General features: G+C 52.4%; 1 protein-coding gene across 3 annotated transcripts; it reads right to left on the bottom strand.

Moving 5' to 3' along the window:
- Positions 1–4,816: 4,816 nt before the first annotated feature.
- On the bottom strand, positions 4,817–18,581 carry ECE2 (endothelin converting enzyme 2). 3 transcript variants are annotated; one of them, XM_065876090.1, is made up of 19 exons: positions 18,484–18,581; positions 18,128–18,214; positions 17,645–17,780; positions 17,201–17,416; positions 16,615–16,739; positions 16,352–16,498; positions 16,134–16,199; positions 12,171–12,359; positions 11,334–11,476; positions 10,936–11,050; positions 9,456–9,566; positions 8,383–8,481; positions 8,191–8,268; positions 7,560–7,663; positions 7,271–7,381; positions 7,078–7,145; positions 6,706–6,896; positions 6,503–6,598; positions 4,817–5,795 (listed from the first exon to the last, which is right to left on the bottom strand). In XM_065876090.1, exons 1-19 carry the CDS (start codon positions 18,520–18,522, stop codon positions 5,619–5,621), a joined length of 2,298 nt encoding a protein of 765 aa, XP_065732162.1. In that variant the 5' UTR covers positions 18,523–18,581; the 3' UTR covers positions 4,817–5,618. The 3 variants fall into 3 exon arrangements, with proteins under 3 accessions (XP_065732162.1, XP_065732161.1, XP_065732163.1); XM_065876089.1 differs by having other exon boundaries at positions 17,990–18,214; positions 18,484–18,522; XM_065876091.1 differs by lacking the exon at positions 18,128–18,214.
- Between the last annotated feature and the right edge of the window lie 683 nt (positions 18,582–19,264).

Raw genomic sequence — 19,264 nt, 5'->3', positions numbered from 1 at the left:
CCGGTGATGGCCCCAGCCCTAGTCTACTGACAGAAATTGGATGGTCCATAGCTGGTGTGCCTACTTTGTTTTCTGGCTTCGAGATGTCCATACTTTGTCATGCTTTCTTCAGTCATCAGTAGAGGTATTTCTCCTAAATCTTTCCTATTTCCATGACTTCTTTCTATCCGATCTCAGATTTTGTCTTTTATACCAGTCACATCCCCACCAGTACCTTAGAGGAGACGGGGTGATGTTGTGGCATAAAGCACAGGCTATTAACAGCTGGTGACTCCAGGTGAAGAGTAAACGAATGTCTGTGTACTATGTTTCAACTTTTTTGTAGCTTTATAATACAAAGTTGGCAAAGTTTGTAAAATAAAATGTTTGTAAAATAAAAAGTTGGGGGTGGGTGGGAGAACATAAGCTTTAGAGAGGACAGACCCGGTATTTAAAACTAAATTCTGCCCTTCACCAGGTGTGATGTTTGGGCAAGCTTCCTAACCTCTCTCAGCTTGGTTTCTTCTTCTATGAAATGAGAGTAATAAAGTATCTCCCTCGGAAGTTTTTATGAGAATAAAGTAAGACAGTGTATATAAAGTGCTTAGCTAAGTGCCTGGCAACTGGAGAGGAGGCAGTTAGCATTTTCCAGCTTCCTCAAATTTGCAGGGCTGCCCCTTGCTCCCCACCTCCAAACACTCAAGCCCCAAACCTCTCTGGCCAAATGCAGATGTCTGGCAATTATTCTCAAGGCCTTATGATAACATTGATTTCCTGCCTCAAGCTTCATTTCAGTCAAATTGCTCTCCCAGAAGCACTCCTTCCTACCATTTGGCCAGACTCCCAGCCTTGTGACCAAATTGCTCTCCAATCAAGGGACAGCCCATCACCTGTCCCTTCCTACCACCTTCTTTCACATTGCACCCACTGGCCAGCCATGCTTCCCCCAAACGTATGGCCTGAGCTATAGAGCTACACATTTTATGGATGGCTCTACTCATCTGAGAATCATTCGACCCAAAGCGTCACTTATGTAATGCCAGAAATGCTTCAGGCCAGACACAGCATTGCACTGTTTCCACTGGGTTGCTACTTTCTTTGTGTGATATTTTTCAAAATCAGATTGCATTGTGGCCCTTTTACTGTTAATTGCCAGGACTGAAAGCAGTTGTTACACTCCCCTTTTTTTTTATTTTTTTTATTTTTTATTTTTTATTTATTTATTTATTTATTTTTTGCGGTATGCGGGCCTCTCACTGTTGTGGCCTCTCCCGTTGCGGAGCACAGGCTCCAGACGCGCAGGCTCAGCAGCCGTGGCTCATGAGCCCAGCTGCTCCGTGGCATGTGGGATCTTCCCGGACCGGGGCACGAACCCGTGTCCCCTGCATTGGCAGGCGGACTCTCAACCACTGCGCCACCAGGGAAGCCCACACTCCCCTTTTTTATAACTACTGTTACAACTTCCCTTCTTCAGGCTCTCACCTCTCATTATGCCCCTTTCATTTACCTCCTTCTGATCTCCCTGAACATTTCACCTCTTTTGAACATGCCCTGCCCCTTCAAGCTGGATTAGTCTTTTGTTGTTGCTGTTATTTCTGTATGGAATGCCCTTCACTGTTTTTGGCTAGCAAATTCTCCCATCCTCTGTACTCCAGCTCAGTATCACCTGTGTAGGAAGCCTTTCCTGTTCTGTCTTTCAAGTTATTAATTTCTTCCCTGTGCTCCTACAATGCTTGATACATACCTCTCCCTCCCTCCACTCTGAGCTCTTAGAGGACAGGAACTGTGTCTTATTCAACTTTGTGCCCCTAGCACCCAACCTAATACCTGGCTTGTGGTGGGCCTTGACAAATATTTGTTGAATAAATGAATGAATGAATGGCTTTGCATTCAAGTTCAGGTCATCTTTGTTTATAATAATAGCCCATTGGGAGCTCTCTTTGGAGCCCAGAGCTCAGCACTGGGAAACTGTCAGGAGTCTCCATTTGTGACTCGTGATAGGTCTACTGAAACTGTGCTTATTTTATGGAGATTCTCTTCCAACTTGACATTTCGAGAGCACTTGCGAGTATGAAATCATACTGTTTGGCATATGTTTCTGTATTGTGCATGGGAATTAGTCAAACTTCCAATGGGATAGTGTCGGGCACGGCCCAGCCCCTTACTGATAACTGTGCTCACGTGTCCACCCAAGAGCCCCATCCATTATTCCCCCTTCTGCCTTAACACATCAGAGCACATTGCAGATGCATACTTATCAGTTTGGCAGGCTACTAAGGGGGAAGGTTACACCTGTCACTTGATGGTCACCTTGCCTTGCCCATGGAACCAAGCACCTGCAGAGTGCTCAACAAACAGTGCCACCTGGCTTAATTTCAGGTCAACATGTGCTTAGGTTTCCTGCAGCTGCATGGTTGTCACATGTACCTGGCCCGGATGAGATGGGGGCCGTGAGAGTGCACCTGCTGGTAATGGCCTCACTTGGAAGCATGATAAAATTGCCCAGAAGGCAGATGTATATGCTTGAGTCTAAATTCTGCCATGACTTAGCAGACTAAGTGGTGGTGATTAAGAACATCTGAATCCCAAATCTGAAGCTCTGAGTTCCAAATTTGACTTTAATGCAGTCTGTCTTAGCTGACACTGGAAGTTATGTCATCTTTCTCCTTAATTTCGCCACTTGTAAGATAGAGACACTGATAGGACCTCCTTACAAGTTGTTGTGGGATTTAATGAGGTGATGTTTTTAAAGTGCTTAGCACAGGCTTCAGCAAAAAAAAAAAAAAAAGGGACTTAGTAAATGAGGGCTGCTCATTATCATCATCATCATCATCATCATTTGACACTTCGACCTTTGCAAATATGGAGTTTTTTTTTTTTTTTTTTAACCGGTACGCGGGCCTCTCACTGTTGTGGCCTTTCCTGTTGAGGAGCACAGGCTCCGGACACGCAGGCTCAGCGGCCATGGCTCACGGGTGTAGCCGCTCCACGGCATGTGAGATCTTCCCGGACCAGGACACGAACCCACGTCCCCTGCATCGGCAGGCGGACTCTCAACCACTGTGCCACCAGAGAAGCCCGCAAATATGGTGTTTTAATGCCACAATGGCCAGCTGGTCAGTATCCCTAGCTGGCCTCTGAAATCAGGTGTCAAGGGAAGGGCAAGGCTTTGTGAAACCAACCCTATCTCCTCTATCATTACACTGACATTATAAATCTCATACTCTGTGCAACACCCAAACTTCACAAGCCATTTCTTAATATTTCTTTGGGTTCTGGAACCTGCTAAGCCCATGAATTCACTTCTTAAAACATTAAAGCTGATCTAGTCCTCAGAGATCATCTCATCCAACCCACTTATTTTACAGACTGCTAAGGTTACTGGGATCTGAAGAGGGGATAAGCCATGCCTGGTGTCAGGGGAGTGGCAGAACTGGAGCCAGAACCAGATTTCCAGACGTGATGGCCTTCCTCTTTCCAATACACTTTGCCACCCCTCCTAGAGTTTTGCTCTCAGAGCAGAGACTCAAGCCATGCTTTCTCTTGGTCTTAGAGTTCCCAAGGCCACTTTTCCTTTTTCTTAGTAGCCAGCAATTTCCTTCCCTTGGTGAGCAGCCACAGTTCCAAGTAACTTGACAGAGACCCACATACAGCTCTTTATGGGGACAGTCTGATGCTGGGACAGGATACAGACTGTGGGACATGTGCTGGTGCCATCACCCAGGAACCAGTGACCCCAGCAGCAATCACTGACAAAGCTTCACTCTTACCGCTGCAAACTTAATAAATCCACACCAACTTACACCTTGGAGAACACTGCATTTTAAAGAGAACTGAGACTGGACTCTTTCCACTGCTTTGCTCTGGTTCTCATTTTACAGATAAAGAAACTGAGGCTTGTAGAGGTTAGGGAACTGGCTCAAGCTCACACAGCTGTCAGAGCTTCAGTTTCAATCCAGGTCTCTTACTGCAGTGAAGTGTTTACAGTTAGACCTGTAAAATGGAAACTGGAGCACTTAGAAAATATGTTGCTGCGAGGATCGGGCAAGCTTATGAAGGTGAAAGTGCCAACAGAAGAAGAGTCACCTGAGGGAGGGAATCATCGTATTCCTCTTTCCGTCACCAGTGCCTGGCACATTATTGGTAATCAATATACTTATAAAAATAAATCTATGAATATATAAATTTATAACTAAATGAATGAAGAAAGAAATGAGCCACCTAGCAGAAGTGCCTGGAACACAGAGGTATCAGTAAATGCTCCGTTTCCCTCGCTTGTTCTGGAGGGTGGCAGCCAAACCCGCAGTCTCTGTGCCTGGAACTTGGTAGGCCTCAATGAGCGTGTGTAGGTGGGATGAGCGGCTCTCAGGAGTGCTAAGCCTTTGAGAACATGGAGAAATGAATGTCTTCTCAGCCACAAGCAGAGGCTGGTGCTCCAAGCTCCAGGGAATGAAATGCTACCTTGGCCAGGACCGCCCTCCACTGCAGGGTAAGGGCCACCCATCTTCCAAGCCGACTATGGTAGTTACCCAGACTCAGTGTCAGACCCAGCTGCATGCACCAGCGGAGGGCCGTGGCAAACGCTTCCAGCTATAGAACAGCCAGTGATGGAACATGGCCACCAGTGAGCGGAGGATGTACTCCACTTGCCGGACTCAATTTCATGCCATTCCTCCATCCTGCCTCTTTCTTTGTCTTCTTGGGACTTCAAATTTCAGTCCCCTGTGTCTGGTGCGTGAGTAAATGAGTGCCTATAAGAGTACCTGGCATACAGCAGGTACTCAATAAATACTGGTGGAATGAGTAAATGAAAACAGGACTGAAGGAAGAGACAGGCTGACTGATGCGTGTCTGTTTATTGGCACAGGGTCCTACAGGGCCAAGACCATTCCTTCCCCACCCTCTTTCCTGTAAAAATAAACTCTATCCTTCCCTCTCCCTGCTCTGTCTGCTTTCCTGCTTGGTCCAGGGAGAATCAGTCATCCCCTAAGACTTGTATGCCGAGACACAGGGACTAGCATCCCCTACATGTACACTCTTCCCCTCTGAGCCCAGGGAACCTGGGAGGTGGCAGGAGGGTTCGTAAAGGCTTCCACTAAGCACTGAGCACAGGTGGTTTGTCAGCGAGGGCTGGCAGCAGTATTAGGAGCAGCAGCAGGAGGAACACGGGGTGGGGGCCACCCCGAGGGTGGGGCTGAAAGGAGCTCCGTCTACTCCCGAGGGAGCACTGAGTGAGCCTTGGGGAGAAGTGTGGGGGGCACACCAGCCGGGCCCTGCGTGGTCAGCATGTGGCAGTCACAGCAGGCCCCGTGGCCACCAAGCCCAGGGAGCTTGGGACCTGAAGAGGTGGACTCCTTCCTGTGGGAACTGGTGCCCTCTGCCCAGGCATCCTCCAGGCAGGGTGATGCGGAAGAATGTCACAGTGAATGGTGGGGGCTCTGCTGGAGGCAGGGACACCCCCGAAGCCTTGGCACGATGTGGTGGTCGAGGAGGGACTAGGACTCACGTCATCCGTGGTGTGGAGGGGCCGGGCCCAGCCCAGCTGGCATTCGCCTTCTCCAAACCACAGAGCAGACAGCCTCGCTGGGCGAGCTGCCCCAGGCCCTGGCAACAGCTGGCCACCTCTCCCCAACCCAAGCCTACCACACCTCACAAAGCAGCCCTGAGTTCATGGGGGAGCCGACAGGGCAGCCGAAGTGCCGCAGGAAGTCACGGGAGTTGGCGAGCGTGCCCAGCACGCGGAAGCGGGCAGGGCTGTGGGGGTCCGTCACCAGCCCCTCGTGAGAGCTCTCGGGTGTGCGGACCGAGCACCACACCTGCAGGCCAGGACAGACATGGGGACACAGGGTGTCTAGTGCGGGCAAGGCCACTGCCCCAGTTGCAGCAGAGCCGTCCTGGGGCACACGGCACCACCGCCCCAGGCCCTGGGCTCCGGGAGCCTCAGGGATGTAGGAGAGGCCTTAGCCGGGCTGTCTCAGCCCCAACCCCTTGCCATCGGCACCAAGGGAGGAGAAAGCGCCCTCCCTCCCAAGTTCCTTAAGGGCCTTTCAAAGCTGCCTGGACAATGGGTTGCCTAGATGGATGTGTCAGAGGGGAAGAAACCCAGCCCCCAGAGGCTGCCTGCTGTAGTGCAAAGTACCTGGAGGAGACCCTGCTGAGTCTGCCACTTAATTTATTCCTGGGTAGCCCTGGAGAGCCACTTGGCCCCGCGCTTCCTCCACCACAGCCACCTCACGGGAGCATCATGGAGATCAGTCCCGCTCCCCACCCCTTGCCCCATCAGGCAGGGCAGCCCTGACCTTCGAGATCTGCAAAAGCCTCCTGAAGCCTTCTCCCTCCTCAGCCCTCCTCACGTGCTTTTGTGGACCTCGCCAAAAGGCTTCACGAGGCCTTCCCAAACCACTTTCCACACTCCAACTTCGGCCCCATTTCCCAGTCCCTTCTGCGTGCCCCAGACTTCTAATGACGTGCCCAGGAGGTTGTAGGAGAAGGGCAGACCCCCGGCCTCCCAGGAGGGCAATACCTGGGCAAATCCCACAAAGAAGAGCTGGTGGTTGGTGAGCCCCAAGGCTGGTAGCTGCTGCTCCTCCCCATGCTTTCTTAGCCATGCTTTGTAAGCCTGGGGTTGGGAACGGACGGCAAGTCTGTTGGGGCCTGCCCACCAGCTCCACCCAGTGCCCTGCCCCCCCAGGGCAGGTGAGCCTCAGCCACAAGGGGGCCACTCACGTTGTAGGCAGCCTTAAGCCCTCCGTTGTCAGCGATGTTCTCCCCCAGCGTCTGGCGGCCGTTGAGCTTCTCCCCGTTGACCTGGTACTGGCTATACTGCTCCTCCATGCAGGCCGTGTGATTCTGGAAGGCTGCCAGCGACTCATTCTGCCACCATGGCCGCAGGTTCCCTTCCTTGTCATACTCGCGCCCTGAGGAGAACTAACCTTTGCACCCCACCGAGAGCAGAACTCAACCCTTCGGGGCACAAGTGCCCCCACCAGCCCTAGTCCACAGACCCCGGGGTCCACGGGGCCTGCTTCCAACATCCCAAGGTTTTGCAGGAGCCACTAGGAATTCTAGGCTGGAGGAGACAACTACATGGACCTCTACCTTGGTCATCAAAGGCATGTGTCAACTCGTGGCCCATCACCACGCCGATGCCACCAAAGTTCAGGGCCCTGGTAGGTGAGGAATGTTGAGTGAGGACATGGTGGGGGGACTTCTAGATCCCACCTCCAGCCCTGCTCCCAGCTCGCCCGCAGGCCCAGGCCCCAGCACCCAGCCCCTCCTGCCTCAGACACACTTGGGGTGGTTGCGGGCGTAGAAGGGGGCCTGCAGGATGCCGGCGGGGAAGACGATTTCATTCTTGGTTGGAAGGTAGTAGGCATTCACTGTCTGGGGGGTCATGCTCCACCTGGGGGAGGGAGAAGCTGAGGCGGAGCCTGACTCTCTCGATGCCCAGCAGCCCTGACCTACATTCTAGAAGAACCTCGTGCCTCATTTGGGATCCATCTTGCCATCCCCTTCCCTCAGCCCTGGAAATCTCCCCTACGTCTCCTGCTGCCCCAGGTGTCTGCAGCCCCCATTCTTACTGGTCCCGGCTGGGAGGCTTGCGGAGCTGGTCAGCCATCACCTTAGCAGAGAAGTTGTACAAATTCAACATGTTCTGGAAGAAGGAATCTTCAGACACTTCATACTGTGGGAATGGTGGGAAGTAGAAAGCCAGTGAGAGAACACGTTGGAGAAGATAATAGTCCCAGTTTGGCTACTAATTAGCACCCTTCTGAGCCTCAGTTTCTTCAACTGTAAAATGGGTGTAAAACAGCTAATAAATAATAATTGCCAATATTATGTTGCAGCTGCTTTATTTTTTTTTAATACTATCTCCTTTTATTCTCACAACAATCCTATCAGGTAAGTGCTAATAGGACTCCCTTTTACAGATGAAGAAACTGAGGCCCAGAGAGGTTATACAACTTGTCCAAGGTTACAGTTAGGTAAAAACAGGTTTGACTACAAATCCCTGCTTGTGAACACTGCATTCTACTGCTGTCTGGCCTGCAGCCTGGCACACAGCCAGCACTTGAGCAATGCTGGCTGCCTGCACTTGCCTCTGAAAGGCACCAACAAGTATCTCCTTCCCTCTCAGTGCTTGAGCTCCCATTCCTGAGCCCTGTGCCCCCCACAGGGCTAAGGTTCAGTACTGATGGGCAGGGTACTCACCCCATCATAAACATCATCCAGCTCTTTGGGCTCCAGGATGAAGTCTGGGAAACCAATCATATCATAGATGGCATCTGCCTAAAGAGACCAGGTTAAGGGTTTCCCTCCCCAGGCTCCCCCCGCCACCCGGAACCAAAACTGTATTCTCTATCCTCACCTCAAGATGGCACCCCAACCCTGGCCACTGCTCACTTTCTCCTTGGCTGCCTGGCGGGTCTTCTCATCCATCCAAACCAACTGTCCCAGGGCCTCCTCAAAGGCAGTCCGGATCTCGCTGATCATCCCCTCTGCCTGGGAGGGAGGGTGCACAAGTCTGCCTCCCACTCGCATTAAAGCATCCTTTCTCCCCATCTACCCTAGTGCCCCATCCCCCCTAGTGCCCCATCCCTGTCCTTCCAGGGGAGCACATGGGAGTACCCAGACTCTTGAAATAAGGCTGAGCATCTGGGCAGGATGAGAAGGAAACATGATTTGTGAAGGTACTGGGACTGTGGTGGCTTTTTTTCTAATTAATCAAAAAACTGACAATAAGTTAACTGAATTAACATTATAATTTAATGTAGTGCATTGATTTTTATCCGATTATGAAAAGAAGGCATTAATAGCAGAAAATGTGGAAAATTGAGAAATGTTGAAGAAGAAAATAGACCATTTAAAATCTTATCCCTCACAGATAACTCCTTTCAACATTTTGACTACCTATGTCTAGTGTCTTCCCCCTGCTGGGATATTCATATATATATATATATATATATATATATATATATACACATATACATATATTTACACACATATACATGTAATATGGAATTATGTTGTGCAACATATATACATTTCATAACCTACTTTCTTTTCACTTAACAATCATCAGTTTTAAGGCTGCCTCATAATCCAGCCTAATCACAATTTGTTTTTCCAGTCCCCTATGCTGGACATTTAAGCTGTTGTCATTTTCACCTATTATAAACAACACTGCCATTTACATCCTTACAGGTAATATTTTAAGTACAAACATCATTTCCTAAAAAATAAACATTATTTTTCTAATTATATAGGTAACATAAACTCATTGTAGAAAACTTGGAAAACACAGAAAACTTTAAAAGAAAAAAAAAAACAAATTCATAATCCCAACCACCCAAAGTAATCACTGTTAATTTGTCGATGAATTTCCTCCACATTTTTTCCCTGTAGGTACATACAAATATGAATGGTGAATTTTAACTAAAACAAGGGGCAGCGTTGGAAGGACCTTGAAGACTCACAATTTCCTTACTCTGCCGGTCAAACGTGGCCTTCACAAAGAGGGAGCCCAGAGCGAAGCCAAGGGCGTCGTCCGTGTTGGAGATGCAGGTCTGCCACCTTGGCGTGCAGGACTGGAAGGGGTAAAGAGCCAGGCCTCCTGGAGATCGCTCTGCCCTCCAGTCTGAGGGCCTTTCTCTGTCTCTAGGGCCAACCCCTCTCGCTCTGCACATAGGAGGCCTGGATTTGGGGTGCCATCTCTCCTTCAGACTCCAGGGAAAATGAAGGGCAATATCGCAAAGCATGCCATCCCCAGCAGCGTAACCTCAGGAGGGCCATGTGTGCTGCCCACTCCATTTGCAGAACTCTCCTCCTATGTTTCTCCTCCTCTGGACCCCACTGGGGTCCAGACGTTTCTTCGCTCAGCTGCACATCTCAGTCTTATATCCAGTCAGTCCCCCATGCCAGAAACCTGGGAGTCACCAGCTTCCTCCATCTCCCTACCCTCACGTTCAATCTATCACCAGATTCTAATACTAACTCCGCTTCTTAATCGTCTCCTCCGTCCACGCCGTTGTCACTTCCCTGTCCTGTAACACCGTTATCTCTTGCCTGAAGATTGCAGCGGCCTCCTAACTAGACGCTCGACTCCATTCTCATCCCCCTCCCGTCACCCCCTCCATCCATCCTCCATTTAGCTGCAGAAAGATGATCTAATACATAAATCCAACCGGGTTACACCTCTGCTTAAAACCATCCCAGGTTCTCTATCCCTGAATCAAGGCCAGGCTTCCTAGGCACAGCGTTCAGGTCCCTCCAAGGATTGCCCCAGGCCCGCCTCACCACCCTCGGCCTCTCCGGTGCCCTGTCCTCAAAGTCATGCCAGAACACATGCAAAACTACCACGCTCCTTCTGGCCTCTGGGAATTTACACATCGTATTCCTTCAGCCTGGAATCCCTTTTCCCTGGCTTTCTTGATGAACTCATTCTTCAAATGTCACCTCTTCAGAGAAGACTTTCCTAACGCCCCCCATCCCCCAGGTAAAATGTGCTGTCTCCACCTCTGTCCTACAACACAAAGAAGGTTTGTCACTCAGTGTGAGCACTTATCACCCCAAAATATAATGTTTGTTTACACATCTCCTTCCCCCACTTAACAGGGCTTCTTGAAACTAAGAACTGCATTTATTCATTCTCTCCTTCACCCTCATCATCAAAGTTGAGTGCCTACACATAGCATGCACTGGGTAGGTGCTTCACTTACGTGAACTCAGTCCTCATAACAACCCCACAAGAAATTCCTGTTTTACAGACCAAGAAATGGAGAGTCAGAGAGGTGGGGGCGATATGCTCAAGGTCCCATAGGCCAAGAAATAGAGGAGTTAGGAATGGAACCCAAGTCAGCCTGATTCCTAATCCTGTGCAAATGGTGCCTACACACAGTGGGTGTGAAGTGTCAGCTTGACTGGATTGGAAGGTGGGAGCAGAGTCAGAAAGCCCACCTTCTTGGTGCCATAGAGGGTCTCCAGCAGCTTCTCTTGTGCAGACTCAAAGCGGCGGTCCAGGCTTGATGTTGTCTTCTGTACCAGGTTCCAGATCAGGTAATTGTTCAGGACACTGGCATTCAGGTAGCCAGAACATAAGGTAAAGGCAGGTAACATTTCCACCGCAAACCAGCTCTACCAGCATGCAGACAGCAGGAGTCCCAAGAGGCACATGTGGGAGCTGTCCCATAATCCCTCTCTCTTACCCTGGGACCACACACCTGCCTGTAAAAGTCAGGTTGGAGCTAGGTGTGGAAATAGAGACCACAAGTGGGTCCCCCGAAGCCCCGGCCTAGGGGAAGAGCCTGCACAGAGCCCTGAGCCCCACCCCTGACACCTTGGGCTCCACCCCCCACCTTGGCTCTGTGCGGTTGATGAGCTCTGACACCTGCTGCAAATAATCCATCCCATACACCACCACAGGCTCAGAATCACCCAGCTCCAGCGGCGACAGCAAGAAGGACAGGAACTCCAGCCAGTCCATGGAGGGCGCCAGGGCCTGTGAGCAAAAAATCTCAAGCGTCCCTGCCCCCTTGGCTTTCAGCAGACCACTCCCCCATTGATACACTGGAGCTGGGAGCCCTTTCCATTGTCATAGCAACAGCTACTAGCTGCTTGGAGGCCCCTTCCTATCATAAACCCGTTTTCAGGCCTAAGTGCTCTTCAATCAGGGAACCCAATCACATATCGTACAAGGAAAACCACCATGTGTGATATTTAGTTGGACTGCAGATATTCAAATATCTTTCAGACAGTTAACAAACTCCCCAGATACCACCCAGGGTCCCTACATACCTGGCCTCTCCTCCAGAACCCCCCCTTACCCAACTTTTCCATAATCCAACGACTAAGAGGCTGATGCCTGGCACAGTAAGGGCCCTCCAGGAGATGCTTCCATTTCTCTTCTGATTCTTTTGTGGACATCTTGTACAAGTTGTCATGGATTTTTAACATAATCCCTCTATGCATCCCCAGGCAATGCGAAAGGGACCAAGGGATGGCCCAGTGGGGGTGCCCTAAAATGGACACCACTTTTCCTTCCAGGATAGCAACAGTTCAGCTGGGAAGCTCAGAGAAAACAAGGAAATGAGGAGAGGCTTGGCTGCCTCAGACAGATGGCATGAAGGGAAGCTGCGTGGCCTGTGCTGGGGCTGCCCCCCACCCCAGCTGTCTCTATTCCCTGCCTGCCCCACCTGCAGCTCTGCGATGCTCATCTTGTGGTAGATCTTCTCCTCATCCCGCCGCTGGTCCTGGGGCACCGTGATGTTGGCCAGTTGTATCTCCAGCTCCAGCACCTGCTGCATCTGCTCCCGCGTGGAGGCTGGATGTCCTCCTAGCAGCATCCCCAGCTCCTCCATGTAGTCCAGGTAGGCGGTAAGCACCTGTCAAGGCCCCAAGTCATCCTCAGAGCCCAGCAACAAGTCCTGCCCAAGGCTAAGACGACTATTCTGGCTGCTACCCCTGCTCACCATCTCTTCTGCAGACCTCCTCACTGTCTCGTCTGCAGACCCTCCTCGTAGAAGCATTCCTGGATGACCCTCATCATTTCTGTCATACTGCTTATCACCATCTGCTAGGGTCTTTTTTTATTTATTTGTGCAACTGTTCATCATCTGTTTCCCCAAGGAGAAGGTAAGTTCCAGGAGAGCACTGTTCCAAGTTACAGCGGCTTATTCACCACTGTATCCCAAGGGTCTGGAAGAGGGCCTAGCACAGGAGCCCTGTAAATATTTGTCCAGTGGATGGATCCGCTTCCCATACTGCTCTACCTTCTCATTTCCTAAAGCCCTTCTACTTTTCCCAGCCCATCAGTGACCATGTGCCCTCATTAACAGCTGAGTGGACCCCAGTGGGGAATTTGGTCCACAGTGGCTTCAATTTCCTTCTACCTCCCATCCTGCCAGGCCTCAAACTTGCTGCCTTCCCCTCTGGTCTCCAAGGGGGAGAAAAGCACAGAAAAGAAATATTTAGTGACTACATGTATATACACGTATCAAATTCTCTGCTTGCGTTTTACATGTAATATATCTGCCCCCTGACCCGGCGCCCACCACAGCAACTCCATATAGTTCCACCTTACAGATGAAGCTTGGCAAGATTACATGATTTGACTCATACTACAAACTAGCAGATGGCAGAGTTGAAATGTGGCCTAGGCCTGATGACTCCAGGGCCACAATCCCAGCACTGCCTGGGCTCAGAACAAACCCATGTCGCCTCAGAGCCTGCTGGCACTTTAGCTGCATGGGGGCAGGGGCTGTTTGTTCTGTTCTGCACTGTAGTCTCAGGCTCTAGCACAGCATCTGGCACATAGTAGGTGCTCAATAAATATCTGTTGACTGATGGATGAAAACCCATGCACAGACCCTCAGCCCTGCTCAGCACTGACTTCCTGTGGCCCTCTTCCCAGGGACCACTCTCACTCTTGCCCTGAAGCCCCACCCGGGGCTCCTTTCATTGCCAAAGGCCATCTCCTCTTCCACTTTACTGAGAAGTTTTAGATCCCTTAATATCCATTCTCTGCAAAATATTCAAATATCAAGATATTCAAAATAACTCCTTTTTCCCACCTCCCCTCTTTCTTGCTGCTGCTGTCAGAAGAAGAGGTTTGCATACCAGTTCCAGTCAACCCAGCTCCTAAAGTGGATGGTTGGTTCAACCAGTGATCTTGCCCCACCCCCCAGCTCACTTACCCCTCTCTCCCTACTTCCTTACTTTCAGCTTAAGACTTGCCTTTTTTTTTAATGTGTTTTTTTTGTTGTTGTTGTTGTTTTTGGCCGTGACACTCGGCTTGCGGGATCTTAGTTTCCTGACCAGGGATCGAACCCAGGCCCCTGGCATTGGAAGTGCAGAGTCCTAACCACTGGACCGCCAGAGAATTCCCAAGACTTCCTTTGGCACTACAGCTTCCCCTAGATGCTGGCACAGGAGACTTCCTACCCAAGACAACTGGTGACATACTGAGAGGTAAATCGAGGCTTCTCCTGCCCTTTCCTGGGGGTCAGACCATGTGGTTCTCTCCTGAATTCTCAAAATTCCTCCCCTGACTCAGGTGATATCAAAACCACACATCTGTTCATAACACTCTCCACTTTTGAGTTTCCTATTCCATTTCTTTTGGGATAAATGCTCAACTTGACCCATAGTGTTTATGTATACCATGACTCCACCTACCTGTCCAGAAGGACTTGGCCCACTCTCCCCTCCCACTCCCCTCTCTGATCTGTCAACAAGTCACACCCCTTCCCACCTCAGAGCCTTTGCATCAGCTGTTCCCTTTGCCTAGAACCCTCTCCCTTCCCACAGCCTACCCTCACCCTAGGACCAGGCTGGCTCCCTGTTACTGCACTCTCGGAATGCCATGCTCCTCCTCTTACAACAGTCCCAGCAACTGTACAAAGGATAACTGCACTTGGCCATTTCATGCCTTCTCTCCCACTGAGTGGCAGTGTCTTGTTCACCACATGGTAGCAGAGGGTCTGGCTGAGGGATGGTTGGTAAGTGTTTGGGAGCAAATGGGAGGACAAACCCCCCCTCTTGGTCGTCCTTCCCCACAGAAGTCTCTCTTTCTCCCGCTGCCGTTGAAATACAAGGATCTCCTCCTTCTTTTTTTTAAAAAAGTATTTATTTATTCATTTGGTTGCACCGGGTCTTACTTGCAGCACACGGGCTCCTTAGTTGTGGCATGCAAACTCTTAGTTGCGGCATGCATGTGGGATCCAGTTCCCGGACCAGGGATCAAACCTGGGCCCCCTGCGTTAGGAGCACAGAGTCTTATCCACTGCGCCACCAGGGAAGTCTCAAGGATCTCCTTGTTTTCCTTCTCTAGTCTTGCCCTTTCTCTCACTTCTCCTAAGCCTTTGTCTAGGCTTTTAAGGAGATGCCCCTCAAGCCTTCGGCTCCCTCTAGGCCCGTGCTCTCTCCAGGACCCCACCCAGCTTTCACAGCTGTATGCTGACCTCTGTACAGAGATGGTACCCAGTTCCCTCACACTCACACGTCTGAAACGAGCAGCTCCCACTCCCTAAGGGTCTGCCACGTGCAGAAGCGTAAACTTGCATCCTCCTCCGGCCTCCAAGCACTATATGAGGTAGATGCTGTGATCCCCATTTTTCAGATGAAGAAACAGCCTCAGAGAGCTTAATCAACTTGCACCAAGCTGCCAAGCTGGGATTACAATCAAGGTCTGACTTCGAAGTCTGCCTTTTTCCTGTGATATCACCACCTCCCCAATGTGCTTGAAGCTGGTTCTCCCTGTAGGCATCCCGAATTCTCTAAGGACCCCTCCACTCCACCATCACTCAGGTGCACAGCCTGAACTATCTTTACCTGTTCCTCCTTCTACTCCTCTCTTCTAACATCCAGGCATCAACAATTCACGATTTGGCCTTGATTATGTCTCTTGCCTCCTCCGCTTCCTGACTTTCCTTCTGCCACTTCCGCCATTTGGGTCCTCACAGACTCAGAGCCTGGAGTACTGCAGACACTCTTAACTGATCTCCAGGCTCCCTCTCTTGCATCTACTTTTCACACCCAGCCATACTGCCTTCCCAAACTAGTTCCTACCCACCTTTCCACCCTCTCATCTGCTTTGAGCTCTACACTTTGCCAAACTGGACCCCTTCCTGTGGTCCAAACACGCCTTAGCTTTTCCTTCTTCGACACTTTTGTTTAAAATCTGAGCATGCCCTCACCCAGTCCTAGATATTCTACAGGGCCTGGCTCAAATGCAACCTTCTTAGGAAAACTTCTCTGGCTGCCAGGTCTCTCCCGAGTCCCAGAGGCCCTCTTTTGAGCCGTGTTCTCAGCTGTCTAGGTCTGTGAACCCATCTACACTGAAAGCTTCCTATGACAGTGGCTCTGAAATGTACATCTCACAGCAGGTGCCTGTAAAATGTTTTACTGGAAGAGTAAGAGAAAGGAAGGAAGGAAAGAAGGGAAGAGGAAGGGAGAAAGGAAAAGGAAGGGAAGAAAGGAGGGAGGGAAGAATGCAGGGAGGGGAGAACGAAGAGAGAAAGAAGGAATGGTAGTCGGCTCACTAGGTGACAGGATAGGCTCACCTTCGCCACTCTGACCCTGGGTAAAGGGAAAAGTAAACAGGGATCAGCCCAGCTCAACAGGGGGGTCAGGGTGGATATTCTGAGGATGCTCCTTACTTTCTCATTGGCAGTCCTGTTTAGGTAGTAATCTCGAGAGGGCAGAAAGAGCCCAGACTGGTCCACCTGCAATAGCAAGGTGAGGAGTGAGTCCTCCCCACATGAAATCTGGACTCTTGTGCGGGGGGAGCCGCCCCAGCCAGCCCAGCACAGGGGAGGGGAGTCTGATCTCAGCAAATAGTTCGTAAGTCCCTCCCCACCCTTCCCCAGCCCAGTACCTGGATAACATTGCTGTTGGAACTCTTAGAGTCGGCACTGATGTAGACAGTGAAGAAGGGGGTGGCCCTGTAGGTCCCTGCTACTGCCTTCAGCACCTCCATGAAGTTGTCCTGGTCCCAGGGCCCCGTAACATTCCAACCACCAATCTGAGTAGAGACCATGGTGGCACCTCTGGAACAGGGGCCTCTAAAGCTTTCTGGGGCCACATCCTCTCCCAAGGCCTGTGCTGCTCCCCTACCTGCAGCCCATCCCCGGGGCCTACCTTGTCAATGAGGTCTCGCAGCGGCTGGGCTCCCAGCTCTTCAATGCGCTCCACCTGTAGGCAGGAGAGGTAGAAGCGCTGTGTCTTCCGCTCAGCTTCACTGCTGGAGTTGAAGGTGGTGTTTTCTGTTGAATAGAACACAGGTCCGGGTGGCAACCATGCTAACTGCTAAGAGGGGTCCTGGACCCTTGCTTGATCCCTCTCCTTGCCTTCTCAAGAGGGTAGTCCTCCTAATGTAGACCCAGGAAGACTGTCTGCCACAGCAAAGAGTAGCTTCCTCTCCCCTGTCCAGGGACACTCTCAAAGATCTCTAAGCACTACAGACTCCCTGGTGCCTACCACACCTCAGCAGTGTTCCAGAGTGCAGGGAGGAGTCCCTTCATTAACCTCAGAGGTCTGCCCCCTCAAACTCATCTCCACCCCTCAGGAGCCCCCTGCTCTCTGCATCCCCTATGCCAGGAGTGGTGGCAGTCATCCACTTATTCATTCATTCATGGACATTTCTTGAGTACCTACTAAGTGCCGAGCCCTGTGCTGGGAACAAGGCATATACTTGGCTCAGTGCCTCCCGGACAGGCCCATTTACCGAGCAGGTGCTTCAGTATGGCCTGGTTCTGGTCCCAGAGGCTGTTGAAGGTGTTCCAGCGAGAACGCCCATCAGGCAGAGGGTTTCTCCGAATCCAGCCTCCACAGGAGAACTGGTAAAAGTCTTCACAGGGGCTCACCCCACGGTCCAGGGACTCCAAGATTTTTCCAGCCACTCGAATGCAGGCCTCCGTGAGGCAAGTGCTGTGGGTTGGGTCTGTGGCAGGGGACACGGGGGGGGGGGGGGGGGGGGTAGGGGGGGGGGGGACTGTCTGTCAGTCTGGGAGAGGCAAATGCTTTGGGAGGGGCCGTGACAGCAGAAAGGCTGGGAGGAGGGAGAACAGCTGGGGGAAGGCTGGCCCCACCCAGGGAGAACCTTAGCAGCCCCTTCTGCCTCCAGAACCCCCAAGCTAAGAGGGCTGATGACAGGAGTGGGCCCACCTACCTCTGTGGTACTGGACCCACAGGGCCACCAAGCAACCCAGAAGCAGTGCAGCCAGCAGTAGAGAGACACCAGCCAAGACCAGCTCCAGCTGGGTGTGCGAGCCCAAGAGGTGTCTTGTCCTCTTCCGGAATCCCACCTGGGGAACAGAGGAGGACCTGGAGCTAGCAAGCTGCAGGTGGGCGACCCAATCACAGAAGTCCTCCCAGAGGGTGAAGGCTCAGGCAGTTTCCAGAGCCATGAAGCAAAGACGCTAACGGGGTTAACTTGGGGCACAGGGGCAATGAAGCAAGCTGAGATGATCCCTCAGCCTGTTTTGTGCAACGTCATGACTTCGAATCGCCTCACCATAGTCCTAGCGCAGAGGCCAGAGATGGATCGGAGGTGGGGACAGGTGACCCTCCAGGGCAACCCAGAGCTCCCGGGTGTGCCGGCCGTCATGCCAGGGCGGGGGCCTGGTGAGACAGGGATGACCCCCTTGCCCACCTCCACGGCGTCCGGGGAGGCCCCGCCCTCTACGGGGGTCTCGGGTGCGTCTTCATCCCGCAGCGTGGCGCGTTTGTACTCCACCATCTGCCAGACAGTCGGGGCGCCAACCCAGGTCAGGCAGAGAGAGCTGCGCGCCCACTGCCCTGCCCCGGCGCCCCTTGCCCGGCCGGGCCCCTCCTGCATGAAGTGCGGGCTCCTTCCCTCCGGCCCACCGGGCTCTCCGGCCTGGGTCCCTCCGACCCCCGCCCGTCAAGTTCGCAGCCCCTTCTCCGCGAGCCGGAGCCCTTTCCCGACGCCGCCTGCCCCTCTGCCTGCCCCCAACCCCGGTCCTTTCCCCCGGGGCCCCCACTCACGTTGCCGCCGCCGCTCATCTCCTGCAGCGCGACGCTCATGGTGGAGTCGGGGCCGGCGGCACCTTAGGGCTCCCGGCGGCTGGCCCTCGCCGGGGCCGTGGCCTCGGCCCCCGGCCCGGCCGCGCCACCGCCCTTCATCGCAGCAGTCGCCGTAGCCTCTTGCTCCGCTGCCGCCGCCGCCCCCGCCTGCCTGCGCCCCCCTCCCCCCGCGGCGCCGCGCCAGGGGTGGGGGAGACGTGGGGCAGGGGGAGGAGCGCGCCTGCCGCGCCCCGCCGTCCGCCCGGCGCCCGGTCCTCTTTCCGGGTGCCCGCGGCCCGCCCCGCAGAGCTGCACCCAGCCTGCTGCCCTAGCCGGAGCGAGCCGCCCTGCAGAAACGCCGGAGACTCCCTCTCCGCTTCGTGGTCAGCACCCATCCCAGCAACACCCTCTTGCAAGACTCCCGGAATTTACATTCCTTTGACCCAGGCCCAAACCCTGCTGATATTTTTTGGCCCAACTCCCCAGATTGCAGGCCCTCCCCATTCCCTTTAACACCTTTGAGAAATTGTGCTCTCATGGAGAACGTCTTCCTCCAGCTGTCCGCACTGCCCCTCTTCAGCCAGCACATACAGAGCAGCACGGAGGAGGTGACCCACATTCAGGATGTCAGCACGATATCTATACAGGGAGCGCATAGACCCAAAGTACACAGGCAGGCACTCAGCCCAACACACGGTCCACACACACACACACTCACCACTCACAGAATGCACACACTGCATATTCACACAAAATGTATACA

This window comes from Phocoena phocoena, chromosome 4 (assembly GCF_963924675.1).
Source record: "Phocoena phocoena chromosome 4, mPhoPho1.1, whole genome shotgun sequence".
NCBI lineage: Eukaryota > Metazoa > Chordata > Mammalia > Artiodactyla > Phocoenidae > Phocoena > Phocoena phocoena.
This window is presented reverse-complemented; position numbering and strand designations above follow the sequence as displayed.